Genomic DNA, 26,333 nt, shown 5'->3' on the forward strand with positions numbered 1-26,333 from the left:
CACCACAGGACCCACATACTTGGGTTTAGTCCTGTTTTAATGAAATCTGGAAGCTTTTGGAGATTACATGGAATTTTTCTCAGCATGCCTTTGCTCACCATGTTTATGTGTGCTCATGTTGCACTGAATTACGTCAACAGGTGGCAACAAGCATAGAAGCCATACCACAAAGTCAGGCTATATTATCATGTGCTTTTGCAATATGTATCAAATTTGATGTTTTGTTGATTGTTGACCTCAGTGTTAAATTTATTCATGTTAAAATTATTAATGTATAAACCTATTGGTAGACTGACAGAAAATGAAAATGAAAGAAAATCAGTTTGTTTAGGTCAGTTATTAAGTGAAGATACAAAGATACATTTTGAGACCTGTTTTCCGTCGTTTTGGTACATTTCTCAAAGCAAAATTGAAATTCTCAAAACTACTTGTTCAACCACGTCATCTAGTCAATGGTGTGCAGCCATAAAAGCAATTTCTCCTTTTTTTGAACAAACTGCAAATGCTTTGGCACATTCATGCAAATGATTATGCACCACTGTCTGCTGTTTCCTACACTGTCACTTGTAAAAACAACAAACATCTAGGATAACTTCATTGCATATGTCAGTACATACAAAGTGGTTGAACCAGTTGTAATAGTCTTTAAAGCAAGTTGTATGTGTTTTTATTTGTGGCTTTTTTTGTGAATGTGTCCTGAACTGATGAATAGCTCTCAGGTGCATCTTGACTTCATCAGAGGGAATGTGTAAGGCATTAAATCAACCAGTTTGCTAAAACAGTGTAGAATGTGAGGACGTCACATCAGACGCCTGTAGAGACATTCCAAAAGATCCCACACTGCAGGGGAAGATAACCTGGTGTGATGTGAATGAGAATCTGTGGCCCAACACAAATGTGATGCAGTGCTGTAAAACAGGGTTATCTTTTTCTTTGCCATGGTCTGACATTACAAACAGTAAGGGTGAATTTGTGAATCCTGTGTAATCTCATGCTGTCACTCTCCCACATGCAGGACAGTTATGTGTGCTATTTGCAGTGTAGATTAGTATTTGCTATACAAAGCAGTGCATTTTCAATCACTGTCATCAAAGCCATAGCTCACACAGGAAAACACATATGATGTATTGACAGCATGGCGAAACATTTTGACTATCTTGTTCGTGAACAATGACAACAGGACTGGTCATTCAATGGCACGGATCACTGATAAAAATATCTACCTTTAAGAGATAAACTAAGGATTATGAGCCACCTAGGGGCTTTTGCAGGTAATCCATTGTGTAATGCATGAATTGTTTTGAGAAATGCACTTACTGTTTTGGAAATGTTTGGGGTGATTCATTAAATGTACCAAAGCGACTGAGCAAAACTGTAAGGTGATATATCTGGCTGGATATTTTTATTATATTATAATATTTTATGATGCTATTTTTTGTGCTTGCCATAAATTGTTAAGTGAATGTATGTTCCTGTCAATCTATGAAAATTTTAAAAGAAAACTAGTGCTGTCAGACGATTAAAATATTTAATTGCGATTAATCTCATAAATGTCATAGTTAACTTGCGATTAATTGCACATTTTTATCTGTTCTAAATGTCCCTTGAATTATCATTTTAATGCTCTTATCAACATGGAAAAGTGGATAGGCTTGCTTTATGCAAATGTTTTTTATTGAAAACAACGTGTAGTGTTTTATTTCACACTAACATTCTCACTTTGAGCAGTCATTCACATCTGAATGAATCAAATCTCACAATTTAACACTGTCAACAAACAGATGACAAAAAAATAAATACGCCCCTTCAACAGCCCTCTCTAAAGTTACAAAGTGCACATCATTGTAAACTAGGACTCAGGCTATAGTGCAGTTAAACCATGGTTTAAACTTTCCTTTCTTAAGTTTCCTTTGAACACAGTGCATCCATATGTCTCTGTTGAAAGCCATCCATTGTCGCCTGGTTTTGACAAGGAGGCGGCGGAGAATTCGCATTAGCCGTGTGTTTGTCCATCAAGTGGTATTTCAGACTGGATGTGCTGCGGTGATAATTCAGTTCACACCAACAACACACAGATAACTTTGGTCTTGTCAGTCGACCCATCTGGCAACTTTTTGAAACTAAACTTTCCATTCACAATCTTGTTCGCATCCATTTCGCTGTTTCATGCTTGACATCCACATAAACCGGTAGCCTACTGTTTACAGCTAGCGAGCAGACAAGACCAAACACGTGCGCGAGGCGTGCCTATTGTTTTGTTTCCGGTTTACAACCGGATCCTGTAGTTTTTATAACGTTACTCACAGTGGCCACAGCTTATAAAAAACTACAAGCTCACTAGCTCACAAAGAGCGCTAACCGCGCGTTAAAAAATACGCCGTTAAAATTGATTTGCGTTAACGCGTTAAAAACACGATATTTTCGACAGCACTAAAGAAAACATATATACACATTAGAAAATAGAGCATACAGTGGAGCCACTCATATCTGTCATTTATCACATAAATCACCTCACTTTCTTGTGAGCTTCGTACTTCCCACGTAAGGAGCGCTTGAACTCCTCTGATGATGCACTTGAAGAAACGTGCATCAGAGGTGAGGTTGCATTAGAGTGGAACTAAAAGAGCAACCAAGACACACATTACATTTGTTTGCTAACCATGCTATCAAATTATTCTGCCTCTCACTCCATAACAAAAACTCCATTGTTATGCAGGTCAAGATTGACTGCTCACTGAGGTGTTTATACAGGGAAGACATCACAAGGCAATGATACCATTTCACAGGACATCTGATTTCTGATTTCAACTGTGTACACCAGATTAGTTTGTACAGTGAGGTTGGAAACCTCAAAGGAAATTGTAAAGCAAAAACAGTTCTACCAGTTGATGCCTCTATAGCAAATTCCTATGATGGATATTGTAATATTAGACATTCAGTCGTTAAAAGCTGTGCCTTCAAACACTAATAAAAAATCTACCTCCAGAACATTGCAAACGTACAAACATACCATATTATACATTTTATTACATAATATAAAATAATAACAACAATATAAAACAAAATGTGTTGGTAACTACCTCGATTTACATCAGCATACACAAGAAATAACCTTCAACTGGATAAGTGTTTGTCTTATCAAAATAATGTTCTACCATAATACCTTTAAAATGTTCAAGTGGTACAGAATTAAATGTACTCCTCCTCCTCCTCCTCCTCCTCCTCCTCCTACTACTACTAATAAATGTGTTTGAATAGCAGCTTTCTTACAGGAATTGCAGCTCAAAGTGCTTTGCAACATAAAGACAGGCATAGGAAAATTATGTAAAATAGGTTAGAGAATAAAACCGACTTGAGAGTAATAATTAGAATAAGATCAGAAATAATGAAGCACAAAAGGTGTCCTCCCACATCTTATTCCTTTTCTATAGTGGTGGTCAGCAATTTGAGATCTGGTAGGCAATAGTATTTCGCCTCGTGCTTTTGGAGCCAAGAAGCACATATTTCTTTCAACAATCCCAAATTAATGTATTGCGGTCCCAGCAAATCCTTCCTTCACTTTGCATTTACTATCATATTCCTGTCTGGGGTTTGTGAATGTTGCTGACCAATGCCAGTAACTCCCTTCCTAACCTCAGTTGAGATTTCAAAATGAAGCCTGTATCAGTGAATGGCTAAAGCACTAGGTCTTGCAGCTCATCCAGTTTAGCATGTTTGTAGCTTTAATGATGCTCAAGATTATCTTCGTTCATCAATGCGAGCAGGTCCCCACAAACTAACTTAGACACAATGGCTTCCCTTTTACTTGTGTTTGTCCATTTCTCTTGGAAACATCTATTTATCATCTGTCCACAAAACCAAACAAAATGTTGGTGCAACATTTGAAAAGCAAGGCCAGCCTCAAAACTCATCAATAATGATAAGAGTTGCAATCATATTTGCTGATCAGGCAAACACTATGATATTGCTAGCCATCTTTGTTACCGTAGCATAGCAAACACCAGGTCGTTACAACACTGCAGTCAGTTGCTCTATTGCAAACATAGAGCAGGATTCTCATTTTGCTCTCTCTCTGCAGTTGTTTGTCGGTTCATAAAAGGGTAAAGTAGGCAAAACTGTGAATGTGAGGCATGCTAACTGTAATTTTTCCTGTTAACTCCAGGGTATATATACTTAGCATTGATATGATAGGGATGAAGGTTTTCCCATGATTTCAAAGTGACTACTTTCCATTTTCCTGGAAAAAAAAAACTCACCATTAAGGAAATTTCATTGTAAAGGGACATTTTACGCATGGCGTTAACTGTCAATAGGAGTACCGTTCAGCTTGTGACAACAGTTTTATGTTACTCTGCAAGGAGCTTAACAAAATGTTTTAAGATAGTGTCAGCAGGCGAATCTTGGCTTGACTTCAAACTTTTAACAGAAAGCCTGTTACAAAATACTGAAGGTGTAGGGTTTGAAAGAAGCTGACAGTTGACAGACAGGAGAGGTCTAATGAAACATGCTTTTGAGTTGCATTATGGCAAGCATAGGAGCCAGGGTTTTTGGAGCTTGACACACACTTTGATTTTCAAATCACTGTTTAAATTCTGTGTGTGTTCTAATTTTTTTGTTTTGTTTTGTTTCTGATTTCATGCATGACATTATGTGATATTTTGAATTGAACAACAATCTTTGAGGTGGAAAAAAAACAATGACAACCATATAAATCTTTGATTTGTCTGATTAAAGCTTTTGCCTGCATAGTTTACAATTTAAAAAATTACAAGGAGGGAGTAGATTTTGGTAAGAATTTCCACTGCAATAAAATTCTCAGTATCTACAATGTACATCCTCAGGTCTTATCTCTGCAGTACTTTGCCAGTTGGCTAACAGATGGTGAGTTTAAGCTTTCGTCAGTGATATCTCAATACATATTTCATTTTCAAAGCATTGTGGATGAACACAGGTTTGCTGTTGTTCGCATGGCTGACAGGAAATATACTAAAGAGTCATAGCTTACTAACAGCACAGCCTCAACTGGTAATATGTTTATGCTCGAACTCTTTGGTTGTCTAAAGCTACTGTGTTGGTTGTAGATTAGAGGTGTGTTCATGATTGTGAAATAAAAAAAAAATAAAGGGTGTTTGGATTCAGGAGCTGTTGAAAGAAACCATCAGTTCTACATAAGATACAGACACAAAATGATATATACGCAATATATGTGCTTTCTACAGATTTATCTACAAGAGCCTCAATGAAAAAAATGGATATAATAAAAAAAGAGTTTATCTCTCTGCATTAAGTATTTGGTGTTGTCTAAGTGTAACTTGAACATGTTCCTTGGTTGATGCCTTGTCAACGTGTGCAGCATTGTTATTGTACTTTGGCCGAGCCTTGACCAGACCAATGGCACTCACTATCAGTTACTTGTTATATTTATGCCCTGTTATGCAAGTAAGCTTATTGTTGAACTGCTTTTCTGTGCTCATTTCAAGTGTTTTAATTTGCCTTGGCAGCATGTAGCATCCCAATTCAGGTTGCTAAGAATGTTAATTATGCTTTTATCATACTGTGTAACTGGCTGTAATTCTGTAGTTCTGTTTCAATATATATATGTACCACAGTTTGACTGACATGGGTTTATTGAATGCCAATTCTATTAATGTTTTTTTTATAGTACTGAAGCCCTCAATTTTTTGTTCGAATATTCATCTTTGATTCTGTACGCTTGTGAAAAAAATGTATGAGAAATGCATTGAAAGAAAGAAAACTCTTCTCTGTTCAGGTGCAACCTCAAACAAAGCAGCAGCATTCAGTTTTCCTGTCTATGGTTTGAAGTGATGGACGATGATGAGCTGGCTAGTCTTTTGACAAAAAACATCATCTTATTATCACAGTCGTTGAACCATTTGAACGTGGCTGGCTGAGTGAATGACAGTTGTTATGGTTGTTGGGAGACTAACTGGATGGGAAGGAATGAAAGGACAACAATGTAGGTTGGGGATAAGCGGTGTCATAGACCTGCTCCAGTGTTGAGGGATGGTCTCTCTATTTTTACATTCATAGCCTCTTTCACTCCTGTTTCAATTCATCTGTCCTCCCTGTCAAAATATGTACATTGTTGTCCTTGAATGAGTGTTCCTTTTCTTTCGTAGGTAGGTCTTGAGCTTGGGAGTTGGCCCTCCATTGGCCCCGACCTACAATTAAGCCCTCCTTGGATAAGTAAGGCCATTACTTTCAATTCTTCTGAGCCACCATGTGAGCCCTTGTAGTGCACACTGGTTCGACTCAACTAAATTGTAGAGACTCTGCTCTCACAGCGGTGCATAGGCTAAATGCTACCATCAGCATTCTAACGTGCTGACAATGACAATGCTAACATTATGTTAATCGGATGTTTAGGAGGCACCATGTTCATCCTATTTTAGGACAAAGTACAGCTAGCTGAGGTTGATGAAGATGCCATTAGTTTCGACCTTAAACCAAAGTAAAGATAAACCTATGTAATTATCAAAACCACAAATGTCAACCTCATGCTGTCGCTATGCTGTCGCTATAGGATAAACAATGGGATCACCGAAGTCAGTAGATTCATCTTCCAGACACAATGAATATCTGTATGTGGAAATGCATCCATTAGTTGTTGAGGTATATCAGTCTGGAATAAATTAATCACCTAACCGACACCGCCACTCACGACCTCACAGTATGCATGCTTGCACTTCAGCTGTAAAAGACAGGCACACTGCTGCATTTGGTTGTGGGTGTAGCTGAGGAGCTGGAGCTATGTTATGTGTGACACAAATGGCTTTTAACCGTAAGCTGCTGTATTGGAAGATATAAACTGTGCTATTTCACTTCTGTGTTTTGGGGGATTTTCTTCATGCATATATAGTGTAAATTGTCCGTGTGTGTAATTGCTTGCAGCAACCTACAGCTGTGTTCACGTTTATGTGTGGTCACTATTTGTGTTGTTTTGTACACTTGTTTTTTTTTTTTGTTTTGTTTTGTTTTGTTTTTTCAATTTCTCGTATGATGGTTACCAAATAAATGATTCGCCTAAAGGACGTCTTTGTTCTACAGCCTGTTACCTTCTCAGTAAACTGAACTCAGACTAACATTTGCAGGTCCTTACAGAGCATCATCAGAGCTCAGTATGAAATGTAGTTAATACACAGTTGGAAACAGGGTAAGGATTCTGGTGGTACAAATATTTACTTTGTATTCATTGTGAGCTGGGTTGACTTGGACTGTGCGCCATACCAGGCTGACATGCTTACATTTATGATTTATCATTTACGTGTGGGTGCCTGACAGTAGTCAATATATCCTCCCAGCTTGTAATATGCCACTGGCTCTATAAGAATCAATCATTGCTGTTTATCAAGCCATTACTTAGGCAGGACTTATGATGTAACAAGCACTTAACTTTATGTTTAACACAAAGTAGTGATGTACAGAAGAGTGTTGAAATATCATATTAACCCTTTCATTCTGCCACTTTTTTTAAGTTACTTATAACATTAAATAATTAGTTAAAAATAAAGTCAATACTTAAGAATCTGTTTTTATGCGTGAGATCTATGTAAAAAAAAAAAATAGCTTCATTAAATGTTTTTGATATTTCAAGACTTTTCCATGATTATTGTGGTGAGATGGGATTTCTAAAATAAGATTTCTTATTTTGTTTTGTGTGTGTGCAGCTGGAGGTACTGCACAGGATGGTTAATGTCACTACTTTATTTCACTTCATTACCGTACTTAACAATACACAACAATGCATCAGAGAGTCCATTCAACTGGTACATTTTTCACTATCTAGGCTTAAAATCTATACTTAAGAAGGATAATATGACTAGAGGAAAGACACACAGGAACTCCCTGCTCAACATTACGCATGTATTAGAGATGTATATGGGCATACGGTATATATGTTAATCTTTGTTAAATAGTCATCAAGGTGCACTGCTGCAATCATGGATGGATGACTGAATTAGCATAATAGTGCATCTCTTCATCTTCAATATGAATTAAATACTAAAGTTCAGTTGCAGTTTTTCAACCAACAACAGCACCTGAAATTTCTGTTTCACCTACACAATAAAAGAAACACAGAATGGTTAAAAAAAGAGATGCAAAATGACTGTAATAAGATGCAAAACAACAAGAACAAGAAAAAAGAAAAGAGATGCGAAATGACTACAAAGAGACACTAAACCACCACAGAGACACAAAATGGCCAGAGATCTGAAAAACTTCAGACATCAAAGATACTCAATACGCCATCAGAGCTGCAAACAGAGAAGAAAAGATGTACAACGACCACAAAATAACCACAAAGACATGCAAAATGAAACAAAATGACTACAGAGAAACAAAACACCATCCAAACAACTACCAACAACTTCCACCAACAAAACAACTGCAGACACAGAACAACTATGATACAAAAAAACAGACACAAAATTGTGTCTGGAGGCAAGGGTAGGCAAAACAATGACAGACACAAAAAACTATAGCTGTTATAGCAACAACAAGAGAAGCCACAAAGAGACATAAAATGACTTTCAGTCTGGGTGTCTTGCTGCCACGTCAGTCCTCTGTACTGTGACCCCTCCATGTGTATGGCTACATGCAGTTTCATCATTGGAAATACACAGCTACACAAAGTGTGGCTTTGGGGAACATTCAACCTCATGTGTTAAATTCTTTCATCTACAATTGGAGAGGCAAGTAATTCTCTTTTTATGATGTCTGATTTACATTTCCTTTGTGTGGCATGTGCCATTCATAGAACTGAACGCTAATTATAGAGGTCTTCATAGTGGTTATGGTGTCAGGTAAAGTACAGTCACATTAATTAAGCTGCATATTATGCACTTTAAAATCAAAGGAATATATCTGAATGCATAGCAGGCATTGTTGCTTGCGAATGTTTTTTGTCTGCTCTATCAAACAGACTAACAAGTACAAATTATGCTCAACACAAACAGGAAAAGCATACATAAATAATAGAGCTGGGGGTGAAACCAAACCTTGCTCTTTACATTTTTTAATACTGTGGCTTCATTAACTCCCCCCTCCAGGTAAACAATTAAGGGGTCCCTGTGTTTTCTCAAACTCTTGAAATCCAACACCAAATAAATGTAATTCTCTTTAAAAACAAGTTGGTACAAAATAACCAGAGATTCTAATCTGTATGTAGCAGATTTTGATGATATCTTAAAGTTTCACATTTCGCTCATTCAGCTTGGCAGGAAAAACTTTTTACACCCTCAAACAAACACGTTTAGTTTGAGGGTGCAAAGTTTAGTTCACTGCAAATCAGTCTTTTGGCTTCAGTTGGTGTACTGCTGACAGTGTCTACTGCTGCAAAGGAAACTGCAGCACTTCTAATTGTTTAATAAGAGCTTGCTTAGCTGTCTACAGTGGAGGTGAGGGTGGTAGCTTGTTAGAGCAAGAAAAAAAAGGGGGCACTGAATGGAGAGAGCACAATTATAAACTGACAACAATGGCATTTTAAGTCTATTTTATTGTGACAACCCTTGTTTGATGACATTTTTGATGACAGCATCACTGTTAGGTAATAATGATCAGACTTAGACACAATGAAACAGCTGTTGGTAGCTTCTATCTGAGGCAAAAAGCAGACAATCTGCTGCTGGCTGAAGAACTCTTTCTTGTAATAAATGTAGGATATGTTTTTTAAGGAGCAAAAAGCACAGCTTAGTTTCAGAGCACAGGAAGGTTCATATGCTAATCAAACATTAAGGCGTAATCAGTGGGGTACTGGATAGAGTAACTGGATATTTATGGTATTTGTGCACAACTCAATAACACTTTGTTCAATAAACTACAATTGATTGTCACTGTATATATATAACATTTCAGGAAAAACAGCTGTACTTCACTCTGAAATCTCTCTGAAGCTGCAGACATTGTTCAGACATTCGCAGGACTGCGGGTTGTCATTTTCTTGCTTATGCTCTACTCGCAATGAAGAGACAAGGAGTATAACATTTATTTTTAATGACATTTTGAAATATCTTAGATTAATATGAGGACAAATTTGATATTTTAAGTCAAGGAAAAAGTAAAAGTTCACAACTGTATACAAAGTGTTTCGATTCAAACGTTGTGTTTGGTCGTTCTTTGTGAAACCAGAAATTTGCTGTCATAAAATCCATTTTAAGAAAAGCACGACAAAACGAAGAATTCAATATGCAAAAATCATGCAGATGTGTTTTGTTGTTGCCAAAGTCAACACAGATCACAGGCTTGGGTTCAAAAGTGCAAAAGAAAAGAAAAAAAGGGAGTGTAAAAGGTGAAATCAGCCTCTCAATTTGTAACAGTCATTATTTCATAGAAGGTGCAAAATCTGTAGCTGTAATTTCTGAATTTACCCTCCTCCTCCTCCTCGTCCTCCATCCAATGTCAGTTCACACCATAAAGATGTATGTCTATTCACAACACAAACCTAAAACTCACATTCAAATATAGGCATGTGAACACACATACACACACAAAATGAGATGAAACATTACTGTGCTACAGTAAGCTCTAACCTTAGGTCGAGGTGTGTGTGACTTTATTTTGGTGACCTGGTACAGAAAATCAGTCATAGTAACCCTGGCTCTACCTGTCCTCCGCTGGTTTGACAGTTTACTGCTGCCCTTCGCTCCTGATCCTACAGGCCACAGCTGTGATCAGTGCTGCTCCCTTCCCGCTTCCATCCTCAGACTTCTGGAAAGTCACCTGACATTGCGGTGCCAAATCCTGCAATGTCTCTTGCATGATGCTGGAGAAGCTTTTGATAAAGAGGAGAGGAAGAGAATAAAAAAGGTTCAGTGTTTGAAAACCTCTCGCTCCAATGTTTGATCAGCAGTTAGCTATAATGTATGGATAAATATGAAGTGTCCAAAATACAATAAATATTGAAAATATAATGTTTTTGATATGGAGGTCTTGCATATGGTCTATCCATTATGATGACACCTACTGTAACTGTTTGCCATCAGAGAAAAATATGTCCGTGTTAGGATGTAATTGCTGCTTACTGAGGATGCGTTTTATAAAGGGTGCCATCCACTCCCACGGTGATGGAAAACTGATTGAGGTTGCGGTTCTGTCTCATCTTGTCGACCACAGCAGCTAAACCAGCACCGCAGAGCTGAGCGGCACGGCGGGCGACCACACTACAGACCTCCTTCACCAGCACGCTGTCATCACACGTGGAGCTGGTGAGGCCCAGGTGCTGCAGGATTGAGCGGACCTGCCGCATGGCCAGACGGTCACTTTAGGATCAGAGAGAATTGCGAGGGTTATACACAATGACATATGCTGCTTTCAGCACTAGCTCACATACGCTGCAGCCTGGAGGAGCATGAGGTTATTTTGTAACAGAAAAACTTATCTGACGACAAAGGCACTGATTGGATCTTCAAGCTACAGCTCATAATGCTTTACAGTAAAGCTTTTCTCTCAAGTTTTCTGAAACACTTAGAGCTATCACCTTTATCTAAATGTGTTTAAGGTACCTGCAAGCTACAATGAAAGGTCACACTATTTGAGAATGAACTTGTCAATTAATTCATTTCTGCATTCACGACTGACAATATATCAGATAATGAATACTGAAACATTTCTGTTTGAAAGGTTCTGACTGTTGACTGAAATATGTAGCATCGAAAGATTTACATAGCGAGCATGTTTACAAATGTGTCTGAGAGTAACACAGTCATTAGAAAAACAGTACAACTCATATTGACGACCAAGGCTTACTCAACTGAAGACGCCTGCACTTGTTAGAATTCTATGTAAAGGTAACATATTATTGTACTGAGACAGTACGACACAACAGCCGTTTTTCTCTGTTTCAAGACAATATCTAGCTGCAGAGACACTATAGACCGCACAGTGGGTTATGGGTTACACACCAGAGACAAGTTTAATCTTAATGTTGGAAGTCCGAGTTTTAAGGACACAGAGATCCGTGTGTCAGCGGCTGTATAATAAAAAAAAAATATTAACAATTTCCTTTCCATTATGTTCATCTTTTCATTTTCATATTTCAGCTGCTAAGTATCAGCACTCAGATGCGACACTGGAGAGAAGCTGGAAAGTGATCAGTGCTCGCAACAACAGGACTGTAACGATCAGTGGCCTGTTCACCGTGAAATACCACCCATTTCAAGCAAGCTCTGTCCTGTCCTGGAATTAGACAGTGAAGGCTCTCTAAAAAAGTAAGCGCGGATAAATCAGCTTTCGACAAATAGCATGGTGACGTCAGCAAAGACGTACATTTCTGAAAGGCCTACTTAAGTCTGAGTGTACAATGGAGCATATTGAGCAAGAAAAAATAAACATTCAAGTAGGTTCAAGCATCAGAAGATACAACAGAAGTATAGTCATGTGGCCTTGGTCTTGCACACTCATCCTCCAACTCTCCTTTCTCTCTGCTCCCCACCCATTGTGTAATAAATATCTAATATGTTTTTTTTTTTTTTTCAATTCTTAATGCATGGTTACCAAGGAGAACAGGGGTAAGCTGTGGAGAGACACTGACAATGTTTACATGCACACTAATATGCCACTGATTTTCTGAATAGGACAACATTCCCAATTCTATACAGCTCATGTAAATAGTACATTGTGTTTGGATAATTTAATCAGGCTTTATTCCAAATGTAGCATTTTCAGAGCATTCAGAATATATGTCTCAGGTGGGATTTTTACCACATTTTGGCTTCTTGCTTGTTTAGAGTCAGTTCTGTGTGTTGCTCAGCCAACAGTTTGTAGGGCTGGGGTGGAGATGAATGCACAAAAGGAAGGCCCAGATATTCACAGATTCACACTTAAGCAAAACATTGTTAAAGCACAAATGATGGCTCTTTCCAACCACTGTAAGGCAAACAATGAGCTACAACCTAAATGAGCCATCCTCCAGGACACATTACACTGACCTCCACATGCAGACGTCTTTGAGAAAAGTGCACTGAGTGGGAATATTGTCTTTTGAAGAATAAGGGCAGAAATTGGAATATTTTGTGCACATAAAGGGAGTCAGTAACACTTGAACAGTCTGTAACACTCACGTTTCAATCTGTGACAGGAACTTGGTCTCAAAGATGCCCCGGGTCTTCAGTCGCTCAGACAGTTTGCCTCTGAACAGCAGGCCCTTAGCAGTAAAATCCATCAGCACATTCCTCACTATCTCCCCGAGATACATGCCACTGATCATCTTCTCATACCTCAGAGAAAAAGACACACAATCTGAAAGCTTAGAGACACAGAATAAACATGTATTTTACGGTCCTGTCACACCTTTAATCAAACTGATGCTAAAAATATAAATACAAAAAATAAACATAAAAAAACAGAATAGCTCCAATTCATCATTTTCAGGAATGAAAGCACAGAAAGGAAACAGGGGGTACAGGATGAACTATTAACCATGACAGAGAAGGTCCTGTCTGTGGTAGAAGAACAAAACCAGTCGAGAGCCGTGCCAGAGACTCCAACCAAACGATGCAGGCGGTCAGTAAGCAAAAAGCAGTCCACGTTTCAAAGGAAGTGCTGAGAGAAGGAGGAGTGACCACCATCAGCTGTTACAAGGAGATCATTGGTTTCCCTCAACAGGTCAGATTGTGTGTCGTGTCTTGAACGTGTTACTTGTGTAAGGAACGGTAGCAACTGCTCAAGGACCACTTTCTCCAGTATTCCAGCACCGTTGAAATAGGTCTGAAGTCACTTGGTGTTAGTGGATCAAGACAAGTTTTTTTTTTTTATATAAGTAGAGGCTGGGTCACAGAGTGTTTGAACCAAAGTGGGATATTCCCAGTAAGAAGAGAGCTTTTAATAACACTGAGTATTTTCAAGCCAGTTTCCCCTTCAATATCCTCCTTCAGCAACTTATCTATCAACATCAAGGCAGCTGATAGACGGCTTCATGCTGGTAAGAATTTTATCAAGTTGGGGCAGAGAAATGGGCTGAAAAAAAATCAAGCTGGTAGACTCCTGTGCAGAGCGACAACAGCCTTATCAGAGGAAGAGTCATTCAGTCTGATGTTTTCAACTTCGAAAAAGAATCTTTGACAGTCCTCACAGGTGACTGCGACTAAGTCTAAGAGGGGGGTTTATAACAGAGATAATAGGGGTGAAGAAAAATTACAGGAGATCTGATTTGATCTTTATACCACTTGAGCTCTGCTTTGCTGTCCCTTCTAATAAATCTTATTTGGTCACTGAGCCACACAAAGATTTTTGTTTTGCAAGTTCTTTTTGTGAGAGGGGCAACTGAGTCTAGGATAAGGCTGTGGGATTGACTGAAGAGAGTAATTGCTCAGTGACTGATGACAGCAAGAGGATTCAATTTGGCAGGTGATTGGTGTGGAAAATAGACAAGCAGTACTTGAGTTTAATAAATGAGAGCATACAGGAGCAGTTTGTGCAAGAGCAGAGGGAGAAACCTGTACATCGAATGAGACTGATTTATGATTAAAATGAGTGAGGGAGAGACCCGAGGCTAAAACTAAGTTCAGAATATGGTTTTTGACACAACAAGAATAAAAGATTCAATAACAAGTGAATCCACTTGCGTCAGTGCAGCAGAGCACTAGATATGTGTAATGGGAATTCTTATCATTCATCTTCTCTTTTACTCAATCATAAGCATTCACTGTCTTAAAGCCAAATGAATAACCATAGCATATGATTAGGTGTGTGCATGTGTCATAATCTGCTTATCATGACCATAACTAACCCTAACCCATGTATGTTATTATCAACTGATTAAATGAACATTTTGTCCTGATTGCTCAACACATTATGATGTGCCTATTGTGCTGACATTGTTCTGATGGTAGAACAAGGTCATCCTGTTTGCAAGGCAATGTATTGTATATTATAACAACTTCTCCTGCTCTGGACACTATGTGTCCAGTCCGTGTACAGGCGTCAGAATAAACTCTCAGAAAGACAGTGAACGACTTTGTGTTTTTTTAAGTACAAAATTGCCAGAACATACATGTTTTAGAACATGTATGTTTTATGCAGACAAAGAAGTGGTCCTACCATCATGGAGTGACTTTCATGTACAGTACTAATGATAAAGTATTACTGATATCGAGTCCTCAAAGGTCTGACAAACAGTGAAACACCAACACACATAAAATTGCATGTGGACCAGTACCTCTGTTTCCCAGGGTTGTTCGAGCATTCATCAACAATGCGATCAAACTGGGTGCAGAAGTCATCAAGTTCACCACTGTCCCCAAATGCTCCCCACTCCATGTTGACACACATACGACCGTCATCACCCTCCACCAGTTCAATGTTCTGCATTTCCTCCATGTAGCAGGCATTGGTGCCTGTGCCTGAGTTAAAGACAAGTGGAAGGGTATTACGAATAGATTCATGGAAGGAAAACACAATTTTTTTTATTTCAAAGGGAAACAAGCCCCCCCCCCCCCCCCCCCCCCAAAAAAAAATCACTCAATATTTTCTGACAGTAAATCAATTCTAATGTTCAAAAAAAGGGACAAGGAGACAAAGAGGCTAGATTCTAGAGAGGAAGGTGGGGGGTGGACAGTCTTACCTACGATGAGCCCCACTTCACATTTGGAGTCCTCGTAGCCGCAGGTCATCATGGTTCCCACTGTGTCATTAACCACCGCTATGAAGTTCAAGTCAAATTCCTGAACGCAGTGACAAAAAATTTATTTCCAACTGTCCATTCAACTAAACACATTCAAATTGTGAGAAGTGGTAAGTTCAGTGATATCTTAACAAAACAACAAAAACACTGTTTTACACTGAACAAATGACACCAGAAAAAAATCCCATTGCATGCTCCCTGAAAACATCTGTGGCACTGTGTATTTTGATAAAATTATTAAATTACTACAGAGTTTCTACATTATATGAAATCAAAAGCAGATCATTGCTACTCTAAGTTCTTACGCAAGGAGTCTGTATGACAAGATAGAAGATGTTTGTAAGTCAGCGTTGTTTGTAAGCCGATGTGGCAGCTGTGTGCATACTCTTTATTATGTTATTCAGGTTTCAACATTCACAGGCCACATTTCTTTAAAAAAGTTCTGATGTGTGCACTGACCTGTGTGCGGCGAACAGCATCTTTAAGTAATGTAATGACGTCTTGTCCTTCACAGCCACTGGCTTTAAAACCTTTTGTCCACTTGAGAAGAATGCCCTGGAGAAATGACAGCAGTAACTTGTGTGTAACTGTAACCTAAAGATACATGGAGGTCACTGCAATAGCAGCAGGGGGATTGATAAAGGTGAACTGCAAAATACATTTTGTCAGCACATTCTTGTATTATCATATAAATCTATAGTAAATCTGAAATCTGAAGTTTTGAAGGACACCTGTCCATACATGATTGCACTAAATGTGCAATCAAAGAAAATTAAATCCCAATCAGTTATACTTTGCTTCTGTACATTAAATCCAAACATAAATGACAGTACAACCATCACTGTGTAAAAAGCAAAGCTTTATTACAATGACCCTGGGAACTCAATGCACTGCACCTGAAGAAGATATCTTCACCAATATGACACGTGTGTGTGCATCGACAAAACAATGCTACAAAGTGAGAAAACACAACCAAACACAGAAACGATGCAGGCAGCACAGATGACACTAAAAAATTATGAACATGCTGAACGGACACAGCTAGGACACGCTTGTTGTCCCACCAAAAAACACAATCACTTAAAAAAAGTTAGATTGTATTCCTGGCATGTGCATCACTTCTTAGTATCCTCTGGAAACAGCTTCCACTGTCATCTGTGCTTTTTGCAACGTGTTTCTGTATTTGGTTGTGTTTTCTCACTTGCCAGCATTTTTTCTAAATGCTGCACATGTTGTCAAAATGGTGAAGACATTTGCTGTCGCAGTCTTATGCTGGTTTTGGATAATAAATACACACTTCTTCCTAACTCATGTTGATTAAAGCCGTAGGGTTTACTTGATTGTAAATAAAATAAAATAGAATCTATTCCATGGTTGGGGAAATCCACCAAAGAACAGGAGAGAGAATAAATGCAGGTGTTGCAGCCCTGGGAACAAACACTATCATTTCTGCCAACTTAATGGCATTTAAACCTGAAGTCCAGGCAAATGTGTAAAAATGCAGGTACTCCAGATTCAATATGTTATTAACATGTATGATTAGCTTTACACTTAGAATGAATATTGAGTCAAACATTACCTGATCCAGTTTGCTTTGATGGCAGGGGAATGAGAACGTAAATCCCAGAGGTAAGGATGCTCCTTTCATGCCCATGTATTCCAGAAAGTCGGCAATGCAGTACACAATGTGGTTGAAAAGCTGATACATGAGAGACAGAAAATGAAAAAAAAAAAAAAGCACAACAATACTAAGTTACAAACAATGGATCATCTCCCTCAGGTATGTTACCCTCGTTTTTGCCAAAATACAAAGTATTTGGAGGGCTTTACATAGTGCAAATGGAGAGAAAATATATATTCTCTCTATATATACACATATATATACACATACACACACACACACACACACACACACACACACACACACACACACACACACACACACACACACACACACATATATATATATATTTTTTTTTTTTTTGATCAGTTTTCCCCAGCTCAGAAGATTATATTTTTCCAGTATGTGACAGTGGTGAAAACTCTTAGATTTCTTCAAAGGTTTTCATTGGTTTATATAATAACTATAATGGCCCCAAGGTTGAACAACTTGCCCGAGACCAGCTAGTTAGAGTAGGTTAGGTGCGATATGACAATAGCATTCATGTACATGGTCATTAACTCTGATTTGAGATCAGTCCGAAAAGGACTCTATGCAGATGAGGGCATCTGGAGAGAAACTGAAAAGTAGCTAACTTAGCCAACAGCATGTTTTACAGTCTAAAGGGATTTCCTAAGATCTAAAAACATACACACACAGCACTAACATCACCACCCTTCTCCAAAAATCATTTAACTTTCTGTATAAAGAAGCAGTTAGCCATCTCTGCAACCCATCAAACAAAACTTGTCGCATATAAAATGAAAACTTGAATACATAAGGTGTTAGTTTAATTAAAATTTGCTTGTAATCATTAATTGAGACATAAACTTATGTCAGAAACCTTTTAGTCAAAAGGTCAGCTTAAAACAGAGATTATTCAACCTTGCAAACAGGGCAGAAGTCCCTCAGGGTCATCTTTTCAGTTGCTGTTATCACTTATGCGAAACACTAAAGTAGTTCAACCCCCAGTGATGTTTTACCTCTTCCCCTGTGCCCTGCATGGTCTCCTGTGGGATACTGTAGATCTTGTGGTGCATGTTCACATTGCGTTTCTTTCCACTTTGCACTTGCACCAGCAGCACCCGAAAGGTGGAGCCCCCAAGGTCCAAAGCCAAGAAGTCACCATGCTCTGATGAGGACAATAAAGACAAGAATCCTGAACACATACATACAAGGATTCTAGAAAAGACAGCACTTAACTCAAAAACGATTCAAGTGGAAGGTCCCTTTTTCCTCTCAAAGCTACCTGTTCCGTCTGGGGTGGATCTGACATAGGTGGGAAGCATCTTCACGCTTGCCTGCTCGTGGGTTTGCTTTGACAGGCCTCGTACCATCTCCTCACTCATTCGGTTCTTCACCTCCAGCAGCTGTTCACGGCTCAAACGCAGGGAGTCCAGGATGCGCTGACGCTCAGCATGCTGAGCAGCAAGACGGTAGGCTACTGCTGTTACCATGGCTGCACCCTTCCCACTGCCACACTGCGACTGCAAAAAACGCACATCACAGTCCGGCACAAGTCGGCGTACCATCTTGTGGAGCCTCCTGGAAAACCTAGAAAAAGCAGAAACGTGTCGTTAAATCACTGTAGTTTTGTTATCACTTCTGTTCCCCCTTTTCTCTTGTACCGCAAGTTCATTAAAGCTTAAAGGTGCAAAAATACTAATTCATGTTGTAAATTACCTACAGTGTGTGTAAGTGGCTGTTATTAGTCCACACTGTGGGATGTGAAAAGGTGAATGAATGAATAAATGAATGAATCATTGTGTTAAACTATAAAGGTAACAATCTACTGGGTAGGTTTTATGACCTTTGTCTTCATTTCTCACTCTTTGCCTTAACCACAGTAAAACCTTCTTTGTCTGGCTGTCTCTCTCTGTCTCTCTCTCCAACATTCACTTCATACTTCATTCATACTGGGACAGAAACTAAATTCTAAAGCTGTTGTTTTAGCCAAATATCACCTTTATATCAGACAGCTGATCCTGGGAAAGCAGGAATGGTAAACAACCAGAACTTGATGTGAATTCACACAGTCACTGTGATTATGCTCTTATTTTTGTCATCAAAAAAATGGGCTAATAAGCCTGATATGGTCAGCAGTAGTTAACGTTAGCTTACTTTAGTCAGATGCTACTATCTATCCATCAGGGAAATCCCTCAGTCCCTGTTAAGTTAACGCACTGCCTGTTGTCAAACTGGCTTTACAACATTTAATGGCATCTTAATGACAAGTCCAAACTGTACCACTCTAGTTGAGGTGAAGGAAATTATTCATGACAGAGTTAGAGTGGTCTCATTACAGCCACTGTCAAAACCAAACCATGTAATGTCAACACAGAGCTAAATAGTTTCTATAAGTTTGATACTTTGGCCTGTTGTGACATGGACATCTCAAAGACACTTGATGATGACAGTGATAAACATTCATGTTTTGTTACTTTAAAGTGATTTTGCCATAGATTTTCTTTAGAAACAATTGAATTTAAAACCAAGACATAGGCCTGATAAGACATGGAATTAAAAACAAGTTCCCCCTTAAAATAACCATGTTTATTTTGTTGAATAAGGGTCCACTTATGTGTCTGGTAAAATGGTAAATGATAAATGTATCTATAAAGTGATTTTCAGATCTTCCAACTACTCAAGTCTCTCTCTCTCTCTCTCTCTCTCTCTCTCTCTCTCTCTCTCTCTCTCTCTCTCTCTCTCTCTCTCTCTCTCTCTCTCTCTCTCTCGCTCTCTCTCGCTCTCTCTCTCTCTCTCTCTCTCTCTCTCTCTCTCTCTCTCTCTCTCTCTCTGTTATGGCCACCCCCCAAAGTTAGTTTGTGGGGGATACACTTTTTCAACACCGCATAAACAGCATAAACATGAAGAATCTGGAATTCTGGATTCATCTGGAAGAATCACATCCCTCATGCTTGCATTTGTGAGATACAATGAAACAAATGTAGTCGTCCTCAGAAACACTTACTCTTGATGATTCTTGTAAACAGAGCCATCTACTCCAATAGTTGTCCGCAGCTTCTCAACTGCCTTGTTATCCCGGATCTGCCGCAGCACTGCCACTAGAGTGGCAGCACACAGATGTGCAGCCCGTGTAGATACTATCTGACACACCCGCTGAGTGGCTATGCAGTCCTCAACTGAAGGATCCAGACTCAATCCCCGGAGCACCTTTTCAGCACTTGCCAGACCTTCCTCATCTCTGCAGGCAAAGCAGAATACAAATCACTATAACTTCAGTGAATGAATGGGTGAAAGAGAGGAAAATTATAAAGCTCTTTGGAAAAAAAGTTATATAAATGTAGCCATTTACTATTTGACATCTGGTGCTGCAACATTATCAAGGACACAGGAGGGTTACAATTAATTTGTGAAGTAGATCTGAGTGTCATGTAGTTCTGCTATACAAATTGGTATTGATCTAATCCCCTTCACTCACACATTTCTCATTATTCTTGAAAAGTGATGATATGCATGACAGTATGGCCTGCCTGCCTGCCTGCCTGCCTGCCTGCCTGCCTGCCTGCCTGCCTGCCTGCCAGCCAGCCTGCCAGCCAGCCAGCCAGCCAGCCAGCCAGCCAGCCAGCCAGCCAGCCAGCCAGCCAGCCAGCCAGCCATACCTCACTGGCCAACAAGTCAGATAATATAATTTCAAAGGTCATGCAAACTCATATTTTCAGCAATTGTCTGTTCTTGCATATAACACACAAGGGATAGAAAACAGATGAGCCTGTTCTTTGTGCAGGTTAGTGCGCACTATTTGTCTACTGTTTACAATACCACTGTACCATCACTGCATCTAAGTTTCTCAAACACACACACACTAACTTGTCATTATCAATGGCATAGATGTAGCTTGTATTGAAGCTCCCAGTGGTGAGTAGCTCTGCTGTCGTCTTGCCCTGGAACAGCAGCTGCTCTTTGGTCATCCTCACCAGGATGAGCCGCACTAGTTCCCCCATGTACATGCCGCTGATCATCTTCTCAAACCTACACACCAATGAGAAGAAAAAATAAGGTATTTAACAAAATATTGCCACATCCATTTTTATATAAGAGTCTTCAATTTTAATTTTCAAATTTTTTAATTTGTACCTTAAACCAAACTTCCACAGTACTGTTTCTGCACATGCACATTCAAACACAAAGGAGGTTAAATGAAAGCCTTGCTGGCACAAAACATTTGACATATAAACTCTGGAAACTCCTTCTGTCTAGATGAAACTTTGAAATAAGCCCTTGTACTCACTTAGCAAAGACAGAGATCTGAGAATACTCTCAAGTCGGGTACAAACATGCCACCTGTGCGACTCACTGTCAGACTTCACTTTTCTTTCTTTCTTCAGTATCAAATGATGCATCAGAAGTCATGAGCGATATTTTACACTGTGATAGGCCTCCAACTATAAGGAAATGTCAGAAGACAATGAATTTGACAGGCAGTAATTAGACAGCTCAGTGATGATATTCATTATGCTGATGAGAACAGCCACATCTTTGCTGACAATCACAGGCTTGTCTGATCATTTTGTCAGCATCGCTTGACACTGAGGAACTACAGAGATGCAGATGATGCAGTTTGTAATAATATAATGAACATTTTATTGATCTTGCTTTTTAGTTTCCTATAGACTGTTTTTATATCTAAAAGAGATTAGAGACAAACTGAGCTGAAGAGAGCTGGACGGCACAGAAGCCATTAAAAGTGATGTTGGTTGCAGGAGATTTAGAAAGGTGCTTGAAATACAGGGTTGCTGTAAAATCCAGTTTTGTGCAGGATAACGAAACAGATTAGAGATGATTAGATTAGATTGACACAGTTCAATGTGAGGATTCACTGACTTTTCACTCATTCACACAAGTAATTGAATGATAATACGAAGAATAAATCTAAATATTATATATAAACTTATTCTACACAATCACTTGCTGTTACCACCTGATGTCAGGCAGATCAAGTAGAGCATGACTGGAAATTGTTAGAGAAAACTATAATCTTAATTGGCCCATAAGAGGGATTTTTGCAGCAAGGCAGCAAACAAACATAAAACATTAACACATTCAATTATCTAATTGAAAAAGGCACACAATTAATACAAGCATGAACGCAATCAACCTGTATTCATTTATTTATTCATTCAGTCTATCCTGTGTGGCTGTGCAGGTGGTTATAAGGCACAGAGCCTCCCGCCCACATGGCACATCTACAGGTAAATAATGAATTTGCTTTCCCAATGATAAGAAAACCATTAGTGAGGTGGCCGATACATTTCTTGGCCCCAGCTGTGTTTTGCCACTTTATTCTAGAGCAAAGATATGGATTGGGCTCCAGCATAAAACCCACTGATAAAAGTGTTATTCTGAAAATTAACTCATGTTTGTGCATGTATGCACATACCATACAAACACATACTGCCTTTGTTCACCTAAGTCTACAGTAAAGGCAGACTGCATTTAGAGGTTTCACACTGACACTTGCTGCAGCTACTGTATGTCAGAAATGGTTCAGAAACAAGACGGTGCACTTAAGGGTTATTTCTTGTATCTGTGTCACATGGGTGTCACCATTCACCACCAGGTGGAACAGTGGAACGGTGGAAACACAGCTAGAATGTTGCAGGTTCGATTCCCGCTGTGGGCGCCGGGGGTGTGTCCTCCACCATGCTTTCGGTGCCTGCTGCTCGAGGAAAGGAGTCTTTCTGTGTGGAGTTTGCATGTCTCCGGGTTCACCTTTTCACATGGGGTATCCTCCTGGGTCCCCGGACGCTGGTCGGATAGCAGCCCACCGCTCCTGGTCTGCCGCAGAGGAAGGACGACCAGGATGGGTCAAATGCGGAGGACAAATTTCACCAATTGCATGGCGTGTGCAGCGTGTACTTGTTGTGTGACTAATAAAGGGGATTATCCCTCTGATTCTTCATTCACACGCCCCTTTAAGAAACTTGGTCCTGAGTTCATCACAATGAACTGATTGATCAAAAGAAGCTTAAGAGGAAACTGAGAGGCCAAGAACAAGCACAGGGAGAATTTTTGTTTCAATAGCTTCAGCTCAACCTCCACCCTTGTCTGCTCAGACAGTGTCAAGGTCCCCACAAAGCACCTCTGGCCCCATTCACACCTCTCCTCCCCATTGAGAACATGGCTACCCCTCCATGTTGCAGTAATCACTACAGGAAATTCACAGCGTACTGCACCCCATACCCCCGACCCTTACCACCAGCCATGAAGATAAATAATAAAAAAAAAAATTTCATGAAAATAAACAAAGCCAGTGGGTCTTACAACATCAATCCCAAGATACCTGAAATGTTTGCTGTGCAGCTTGAAACAGGGGACTCCTGAGGGCACTACATTACAGATTGTTGAGTGCCTAAGGTATGATACCCCTCAAAGGGGTTACATTCCAGCCCATTTTGCAGCTACAACTGCAGTGGTCTCGCTCAATACCAGACTAATTTCAAAAACTGTTGTCTTCATTAGTCACTTGAAAACAAAGTCACCCTTTAAGTTTCTCTATTTATCTGTACTTATTCTGTCATTGTGCTGCTGTAACAGCCAATTTTCTCCTCTAGGAATCAATAAAGGATCATCTTCCTCTAACTTAACTTATTACTACAAACACTTCTTGCCTCTCCAGCCCCCAAATTCTTCTACAAACAGCAGCATGAAATCAAGCATGAACACTGCTTTAACGTGTAAATTACAGGCTAATGCTAGCCATTAGTTCCAATATAAAAATCAATTCAGTTCATTTAAGCAAGTCAGTATCACTGAGACGAGAGACTATTATTATATATCTAATATATCCCAACCAAAGCTGATTCACTCCAAGGACTCACTTGTCCACAGAGTATTCAAATTAAGAAGAACCAAACATACCATCATCACAGCATCAATGGACACAAAAAAGGCTTTTGGTAAGACAGATTGGGTATATCTATTTCTTTGCAATACTGAAACAATTTGGTTTATCAAGTGTTAGCGCACATGTTAGCCATAACAGAAATTATGACCGCTGAGCTGCTGGAAGGCATAATGAGAAATATCAGTGCAAAGTGTTGAATTTCACTGACAGTGACTTAATAATGGAATCTGCAAGTGAGAACAGCATCTGTCTGTTACTCGGAGAAATTAGAGTTACGAAGTGGTGAATATGGTAAATGGACTGCATTTATATAGCGCTCTTCTGGTTTTACGACCACTCAAAGCATTTTTACAATGATGATGATGGTACAAAGTCTGCATTCACACATTCATTCATACGATGGTGGCTAGTCCACCTGCCCATTAACCAGTCACACACACTCACACAACAATGACACAGCATCAGAAGCAATATGGGGTTCAGTACCTTTCCCAAGGATACTTTGACATGTAGCCGAGGCCAGGGATGAACCACCAACCTTCTGATAAAGAGAAGAGCACTCTACCCACCGAGTCGAGTATGGCATGACAATGTTTTTGTCTTGATGAAAATAATGCCGTGGAATTGTATTTTAGGCTGAATTAAGAATGACAAAAGGTACACATTTTGTATTAGAAGCGACAGAAAATGAAAACAGGAGCAGGCCATCAGGGAGGGTACTGATATGAAAAAATGGAAGCATGGAAACAATGAGAACATTACCAAAAAAGGTGTCTCCAACACAAGCCTGTCTGCAGTCAAGTGAAGCCACTACTAAGAAATGATTTATCTGGTACCAAGTCAGAAAAGGTCATAGATACTCACAACTGCTTGCCAGGGTTAAGAGAACCCGCGTCTATTTCCCGGTCAATGTCAGTGCGGAGGTCCTCCAGGGCACCATCGTCACCAAAAGCACCCCACTCTGTGTTGACACACATCTGCCCCTCATCACCGTCCAGCAGCTCAAGGTTCCTCATCTGCTCCATGTAGCAGGCATTGGTCCCCGTTCCTTGAATGAAGGGGTGTCAGCATAACAATTACTGAGCAGTTGTCATCCAAAAAAAGACCCAGAATGACATAAAATGTTGCTGTTCTGTTTATTAGTCATGTTTGAAACAAATGAATCAAGCACACTGTCTCAAAACTAACAATCACTCTTCACTCACTAACCAGAATCTTTGTTTATATCTGCTCTTGTTTTGAAGTGTTACAGTTCTGGTTTGTTTCATTATCAAAAAAGTATCCTGTGAATACTGTTTTGTAGTATGGTCTACATAAGGGATAATGCCCGATGAGGTGTCAATTATCAGAAATGAATGGACGACGCAGAAGCGTTCATTTCTGATAATGGACACCTTGAAGGGCATTATCCCGCTTATACCATGGTCACTTACGAATGAAATAAATATTACATTAATTATTAATATGTTAATGTTGTTTTTTACTGTTAAAATGGTAAGTTTTTCACAAGAAGTGGACTATCTAATCTGTCTCGTTGTGACCAAGGTAACCAGGTAAGGTAACCAGCTCTGGCCACAGAACCTGCAGCTTGGCCGGCCGCAGCTGTTAAATTAGGCCTAATCAGAGGGAAGTGAGATGATTGCTTAACGTTATGTTACGTGATACAAAGTATCATTTCAGAGGGCAAGTGCACCTCTTACCGCTTGTGTGTGTCCAGAGGATGATGCAAAATTTTGTTTCAAAGAATCAAAGTCCACAGATAGTTTCCTAAATTGTTTTTATTGCAAGTAATATTACCCACCATTCACTCTGATCATTAAATGTGTATCAAGCAAGTAAACTATTTAAAATTAAATGCAACATTGCCGTTGATCATGAAATTGATAGAGATACTGGCATGTCCATCATAGTGGCATTTGAAGGACGGATATTTAATGTTTGTAGACCCTGACCACTGCTGGTTGGGAAGTTGCGGGACGACAAAATGTTGCTCCATTCTTGTCTCTCCTGGACTGACAGCAGCTGATTTACACTCACTTCTGGCTTTTAGAAATATTCAGTACTTATGTCAACTCATAGAATTTAACTTTGTTAAATTCATGTCAGGACACCACCCTCCGAAACGAAAAAAATTATAGCCACTTAATTTAGTCTCAGTCTGAAGG

The 26,333-nt window shown here is 39.3% G+C and overlaps 1 protein-coding gene across 1 annotated transcript in view; it reads right to left on the reverse strand.

Moving 5' to 3' along the window:
* Nucleotides 1-9,498: 9,498 nt before the first annotated feature.
* Nucleotides 9,499-26,333, reverse strand: part of hk2 (hexokinase 2) — a 30,749-nt gene continuing 13,914 nt past the window's right edge. The window contains exons 7-18 of the mRNA XM_070964446.1: nt 25,033-25,216; nt 21,132-21,293; nt 20,272-20,505; nt 18,550-18,854; nt 18,284-18,432; nt 17,220-17,339; nt 16,100-16,195; nt 15,581-15,680; nt 15,176-15,359; nt 13,080-13,235; nt 11,043-11,279; nt 9,499-10,792 (exon numbers count right to left, since the gene is read on the reverse strand). Coding sequence (XP_070820547.1) covers nt 10,648-10,792; nt 11,043-11,279; nt 13,080-13,235; nt 15,176-15,359; nt 15,581-15,680; nt 16,100-16,195; nt 17,220-17,339; nt 18,284-18,432; nt 18,550-18,854; nt 20,272-20,505; nt 21,132-21,293; nt 25,033-25,216 — 2,072 coding nt within the window. The 3' untranslated portion in view covers nt 9,499-10,647. The remainder of the gene's footprint in view (nt 10,793-11,042; nt 11,280-13,079; nt 13,236-15,175; nt 15,360-15,580; nt 15,681-16,099; nt 16,196-17,219; nt 17,340-18,283; nt 18,433-18,549; nt 18,855-20,271; nt 20,506-21,131; nt 21,294-25,032; nt 25,217-26,333) is intronic.

This window comes from Chaetodon trifascialis, chromosome 6 (assembly GCF_039877785.1).
Source record: "Chaetodon trifascialis isolate fChaTrf1 chromosome 6, fChaTrf1.hap1, whole genome shotgun sequence".
Taxonomy (NCBI): Eukaryota; Metazoa; Chordata; class Actinopteri; order Chaetodontiformes; family Chaetodontidae; genus Chaetodon; species Chaetodon trifascialis.